This window comes from Palaemon carinicauda, chromosome 41 (assembly GCF_036898095.1).
Source record: "Palaemon carinicauda isolate YSFRI2023 chromosome 41, ASM3689809v2, whole genome shotgun sequence".
In the NCBI taxonomy this organism is placed as follows: domain Eukaryota; kingdom Metazoa; phylum Arthropoda; class Malacostraca; order Decapoda; family Palaemonidae; genus Palaemon; species Palaemon carinicauda.
Window position 1 is genome coordinate 2,741,888 of NC_090765.1, and position 7,500 is coordinate 2,749,387.

General features: G+C 32.3%; 1 protein-coding gene across 1 annotated transcript in view; it reads right to left on the reverse strand.

Annotated features, from left to right (window-relative positions):
• Positions 1-1,821: 1,821 nt before the first annotated feature.
• LOC137632251 (PR domain zinc finger protein 8-like) overlaps positions 1,822-7,500 on the reverse strand; it is a 13,735-nt gene continuing 8,056 nt past the window's right edge. The window contains exon 2 of the mRNA XM_068364141.1: positions 1,822-3,433. Coding sequence (XP_068220242.1) covers positions 2,358-3,428 — 1,071 coding nt within the window. The 5' untranslated portion in view covers positions 3,429-3,433 and the 3' untranslated portion in view covers positions 1,822-2,357. The remainder of the gene's footprint in view (positions 3,434-7,500) is intronic.

Here is a 7,500-nt window from a genome sequence, read left to right on the forward strand (position 1 = left end):
GCTTTTCAAGCTTAATACAATCGTCGGTCCAAGGTACATAATTTTCAATCATGGAATTTAAAGTCTTAAATGATGTTACTACTGGTATTATGAAATCAGTTGTTGACAACTCATTATTTAGTATATGTCTCATATACTCTCATGGCCTGTGATGTCTAAAGTACATAGCAATGTAAGTTGTACTTCACGACATACCAGTCCACGACACCAATTTTGCAATGAATAACACCGGTGTTGTAGTACAGTATTTAGCAAGTGATGTTCTTCCCTTCTTATACCTTGGGGTTTCTCGTGTATGAAGCCAGCACTTATCAAAAATTTCACACCAACATGCACCTATTGCTACATAAAATTTAAAAGACATAACTTGTATTTACACTATTATTGCACTGTGAGGCAAAGGTCCTTTTTTGTGAGCGGGCTCTTTTCTTGGACTGATTTTCGCTTGTGTTGTAATGTGGGATATGGGAATGCCCATATATATATATATATATATATATATATATATATATATATATATATATATATATATATATATATATATATATATATATATATATATATATATATAATATACATATATATATATATATATATATATATATATATATATATATATATACATATATATACATATATATATATATACATATATATATATATATATATATATATATATATATATATATATATATATATATATATATATATATATATGTATATATACATATATATATATACATACACATATATATATACACATATATATATATATATATATATATATATATATATATATATATATATATATATATATATATATATATATATGTATATATATAATTAATAAGTATGTTTTTGTATACGTGTGTTGTTCTAGTGAATTTACTATTTTTCCATATTCATTTGTTATTTCTTTATATTTCTAGGAGAAAATTTTCAAAATAATTCCGGTAACATATACATGGTTTGCAGAGAGAGAGAGAGAGAGAGAGAGAGAGAGAGAGAGAGAGAGAGAGAGAGAGAGAGAGAGAGAGAGAGAGAAAGTGTTACTTGTGTGTTCACTTGCAGGGACTAGATTTTAGTGCAGCCCTGACAGAACCCGCTTTACACAGAGACCACACTGCTTTGCATGACGAGACGAGATAAAATAAAGAAATTGAAATATAATAAAAAGAAAATCAATCTTTGTCTATTTACATAAAATACAATAAAATACACAATTTAACGAGATCTACAGTATTTACAAATCTACAGTATGTCTATGAAGCTCTAGCAATAAAAAGGAAAAGGGTTCATTCTTATGATTAAGGTCCTTTGGTATATTTGTCTTTAGGATCTGTTTTAGTAACAGAAGCTCATTTGTTTGTTACAGATCCAGAGGTATAACGATCCTTTTTGTTAATGTCATTAAGGATCCGGTTTCCAGTCTATATAAAAGATCGATGTACGAAAGTGTTCGTGAAGGGGATGCTTCGGATTCCATGTTTAACAGTGGGCTCCATTGCTGAACTAAACTTTGTTCCAGCTATGCAAAAACACAGAACAGATCTGGCAACGAATTATATTAAATTTCAGTTCTTTTGTTAATATTTTTCTGGATCTTTTCTAGACACTCAGTTACACCTTTGTATACGGCGATTACACTGTTTTATAATTCTTTTCTAGCATCGGTGTTATATATATATATATATATATATATATATATATATATATATATATATATATATATATATATATATATATATATATATATATATATATATATATATATATATATATATATATATATATATATATATATATATATAAACAGTTTTCCAAGCTCAGGATTTCTTTTCGTGAGGTAAGTTCTGTACGATAATATGTTACCTTCGGCACGAGGCTTTAATTTATCTGTTTCTTAAAATCCCCAAAAATGGTGCGTCATATGGTAAAATGTCTTCAATAAAAGATGGGCGTCCATTCTAGGGTGGATTTACAATAATATCAAGGTTTCATATATTTCACTTGTGTTGCGAGATTCGAAATACAATGAAGTGAGATTTAAGTGGATTCACATTGATTTTATATAGCAGGATTTGGATGTAATGTAACTTTTGGTTAATTTGATAGCATGTTTTAGGTGAAATGGATGTTGAAGTGGAACTGAAGAGATGTCTGTTTCTAAATAAAACAATTTAGTCATCAAGAAGAATAAATTATTCCATTCGTGAAATTAAATTATGCTATACATTAGTTTGAATTTTATAGATGACTGAATGGTATATAATATCAAACGCAGATGGATAAATCGGGGACGGAGGTTATAGAAGTGGAGAGGACGATGTGATTGGTTTTAGATTCCATATAAATATTCATTTGGATTGTTCTTCGTCTCTATCTTGGTGGGCGCTCATGTGCCGGGTCAGATGGTGCCTCTCCCTAAAGGTCTCGCCGCAGATCGGACACTTGAGTTTCTCGTCGCGACGTTTCTTATAAGGGTCCGGCTCCCTCTTGTGCTGCGACCTCATATGGTACACCAGGTCGGACGTCATGCGGAAAGAAATGTTGCATTTGGCGCAGATGTTTTGCGACGACAACCCTAAGGTGGAGAAGGAAGGGGGCATGAGAGCAGAGACGGACGGTTGCGGCAAGAAAGGTGTGGACGCAACAGCCGCTGCTGCAGCGGCCGCAGAAGCCAGTTTGGATGTGTCTGTAGAAGGAGGACTGCTGAGAGGGTAAGCCAGGGAGGAGAAAGGGAGCTTGTAAGGATCTGCTGGGTACATGGACGATCTCAGTCGGGAAAGGGCTTCGCTGGCAGTTAGATCTCCTGAAGATTTTGATTCTAGTAACTGATGTTGTGACTTTAGGTACTCCTCCACCAGGTTGTTATTCAGGCGATCGGGCACCGCTTGCGGGAGAAATGGGGCTAAGCCCGGGGGTATAAACCCAGGAGCCGCTAGAAGGGGTGCTAAAGACTTCCCACTGTTAAGTAACGTACTAACGGCGCTGAAGGAAGCAGAGACAGGAGGCCAAGTACTACTGAGGGCATCGAGGGTGGATGAGGAGGACGTCGCTGATGTGAAGTTAGGGGATGACGATCCTTGGGACCTGGTTACTTTAGTGAAAGCGCTGCCTGGGGTGATGTCATCTCTTGGAGGAGAATGACTGGGCCTTGTAGGTGACGGGGATGACGTTGTGAGGGACAGGGATACTGAAGATAATGTTGACGATGACGAAGACGATGTGGAGGAAGAGGACGAAGAACTTTTTAGGGTCCCTGTGCGGCTGACTTTAGCTGGAGAAGTACTGGTGATGTCGTTCGAAGACTCTAGGGCATGGGTATCTCGTGCCCCTGTGAGGAATGCCACGTCAAAAGTCCTCTTGGTAGGTGAAGTGTGGGGACTCGAACTGGTGTTCAACCCCCGAAGTGTCTCCATGATCATGGTCTCTGTAATTAATAGAGGAACATAATTAGCAAAACGATTGAAAAAGACATTAGCTAATGACAGCAAATATAGATTTAATAAATATATTGATAAGTGACAAAGGTTTGAAATAATGTAGTGGATACTAAGGAAAGTATCGCTATTGTTGAATCTGAAACAAAACATAGTGCCAAGATATTTTACAAGGTTGTAGTAAAAACTGAACAATGGGAGAGTAAAATAAAATTGAAAAATAATCTTACTCAAACTTGATATATATTGGAATTGGGAAATTAAATCGTTTACTTAGGGAACTCTAGGTTTTGGAATATCTCATCGTGAAAAGCGTTTATGTATTAAATTGTAAGTCATATTTATTAGTCAAAATTTTAATAAAGAAAAAAAAGACGTTGTGGCTGTCGTTGAACGATATGGATAGTTAATATCGTAACGACCATAGACAACGCTATTTTGTTCTTTTAATGTTATTGTAACGCAACCTATACTTTCTCTGTATTGCCGTATGCAGCAAAATTCTTTTGGTTTACTCTCTCTCTCTTTCTCTCTCTCTCTCTCTCTCTCTGTATGTGTGTGTGTGTGTGTGGGCGTGTGCCTGTGTGACCATTCAAAGAGATGGGACGTTGATTTCCTTCACGTGAAACTTTATCTCATTAAAGTCAAATGAAATTTAATTGTTGGGCAGTAGGCCTACGGACAGTCAATACAAGATGTATTGTTAATTATTTGATTCGTAGTTCCAAGTGATATGTAACAGTTGGAATTCATATGGAAAACTTTAACGTTTTACGACTTGTCATTCTATTCATTAATTGTTTCATATTTCATTCATTTTCACTTTGGTTATTCTCTTATTTTCATATACGCTTTATGGGAGTTCTTATTACATAGAAGTAGTCCGCGGAAGTTTTCTTTATAGATTAATAACTTCGTAAGTTTTATCACTTGAATATATTCCATATTTTAATATGTTGAACCAACAATAATAGTAGTAATATCACATTGATATAATATATGCCTACCGTACTTTTACAATAATAATATCATTGATCAGATGTAAAGGTCTACTTTATTTTCACATAAAGAACAACAAAAGCAATTTATACAAAATGTATTTATTGTATGTTTCACGCTGAGTGGCATTACACATAGAAAATTTCAGGTGGCTGAAAACGGTTTTTTTTTTTTTTCCATTTTCTATTTTCGTTGTCAAAGACTTGTGGTTGTAACACCAGGTGCAATGTCTCCCAATCTTTGCAAACATTATTATACACCTAATTTAATCCCGTCGGTTTAATGCGGAAACTTTTCCTTGGGATTTTAAAACCAGCAACTTGTTACTAGTGCTTATAGTGTGTATATATATATATATATATATATATATATATATATATATATATATATATATATATATATATATATATATGTGTGTGTGTGTGTGTGTGTGTGTATATATATATATGCATATATAGATAAATATATAATATATATATATATACATATATATATATATATATATATATATATATATATATATATATATATATATATATATATACACACACACACACACACACATATATATATATATATATATATATATATATATATATATATATATATATATATATCTATATACTGTATATATGTATATTTATATATACATATATGTATGCATATATATATATATATATATATATATATATATATATATATATATATATATATATATATATATATATATATATATATATATAAAACATCATATTCTATCAAATAATCTTATTGCTTTTCTACATCTTGACGGTTACGAGTTGTCATTATTTGTTGCAAATCTCATCCAATCATTGAATGACTGGTAGACTGAAATTGTGGAAATCTCATTGATTGTTTGATATATATGAAGTGGAAGGAGGATAGGACAATGAACTTACTAAACCGTAGGTTTGTAAAACAAAGGTCTATAGGTATATAGACTTAGCAATATAAACGAGCATTATATATGAGACAGAAACTTTGAGTCAACTGCGTCTCTTAAGGTGTGAGATACTAGGTCAAGATTCCCACGTCCTTCTCCGTTTACTTGGAGTCTGTCGCTGGTTCAGTTATTATTATTATTGTTATTATTATTATTATTATTATTATTATTATTATTATTATTGTTATTATTATTATTATTATTATTATTGTTATTATTATTATTATTATTATTATTATTATTATTATTATTATTAAGGACTCCAGCATGGAAAATAACCCAGTGAAGAAAGAAATTAAGGAAACAGATAGAATTGAGTGTACTCTTAAGCAAGAGAGCTCTATTGTAATACAGTAGTACAAAGGCTATGGTACTACCCAAGACTAGAGAACAATGGTTTGATTTGGGAGAGTCCTTCTCCTAGAAGAGCTTCTTTACCTAGCTAAGGAGTCTCTTATATCCTCACCAGGTGGAAAGTTGCCACTGAACATTAATAGATATATTGATAAGTGACAAAGGTTTGATATAAAGTAGCTAACCCCTTGAGTTACGAAGAATTTTCCGGTTAACTTTATGTTGTCAGGTGTATTAGAAAAAAGAGCAGTAACCTGAGATTGACCCAATGCAGTGTTTATTAATGGCATTTAAACATATTTCATCAATACTGTCTCGATACAGTTGCTCTATAAATGCTACATCCTTCCCATTCCATTGCGCATCTGTCGCGAAACAATTTTGAAACTGTTGCCGGCACTTCAGAAAATCTATCCCCATTTCGTTGTGAGTGTATAGCGACTGTTGCTAAACAATTTATAAGTACTCTTTGCTTACTTTCAAATCTGTCGTGCAGATCGTATAGCTAATTAAGGAATCTATTAAGGAGCTACCATTTTAGTACCCCAATAATTTAAATCACTATTATAAGCTTTTGACTCTACATGAAGTTACAAAATAAACAGCAGTGGAGGAAAAGCACGAGAGAGAGAGAGAGAGAGAGAGAGAGAGAGAGAGAGAGAGAGAGAGAGAGAGAGAGACAGACAGAGAGAGAGAGAGAGAGAGAAAATGGACGTTTAGTATACTACGTGTAGCATGTGATTCAATTATTACCTCAATATCCAAAAACAGATATTTTAGAATTAATGTTCTGGTAGTTTTTTCTGCCAGTATAACCTATATAAAATAGGGTTAGAGTTTTACACACAAATTATTATTAACTACGCAGACTTTTAAAATGTATTACAATAAATTGTAGGCCTATATTTACACATTCGACATCACCCCAGGACTCTTGTGGTTTAAACATTCTAGCAGATTAAACTGAAAGCATATTTATTCAACAATAAGTAGTTTTTAAGAATATTGAACGTAATCTCTATTTTCAATAAAAAACGCGAGGCATCTGTACGCAAGAAAAATACTTCCTGAGTGTCTATCAAGGTGACTAGTTAAATACTATAGTAAGCAGCGGTAAACAGAGAAAGAAGCAAAATACTGTCTCTGTACTGTTGAATAACAAGACATTAAATGTTTTTGAGAATAGGAAGAGATTCTGAGAGATAATAATAATAATAATAATAATAATAATAATAATAATAATAATAATAATAATAATAATAATAATAATAATAATAACATTGTTCGTATTTTAAAGATACCTCTTGGAGGTGTCTTATATAAAAACCTTTCCTCCCTTGTTATATAGGTCACTCATGAATAGCAGAGGCTATGAGCAGTAACAATGTACTAGAGACTGACTATATATATTGCATTGTTGCACAACTGTTGAATGAATTTTCAAAAACTCTGATGAAGAAAATTTGCATTACAAAATATCTGTTGCGCAAATAAATTTTATCGGTGTGGGCAAGGTGGGCGCACAGATGCCGTGGAGGAGTTACCTTAACTTCTATAAAATCCACAATGATGATTTTGTGATAAAAACTAATGGAATTTCAATATTTGTAGGTGTATACAGCTCCTTTGATTTAATCTTTTTACTTATTTTTTCTTCACTTTTTGCAACTCAAGGGATAAGAAAAATTAAAGTTTGTTATTGATTATAAATGGTTGGAGATTTGCAAGCCAAATGAATTA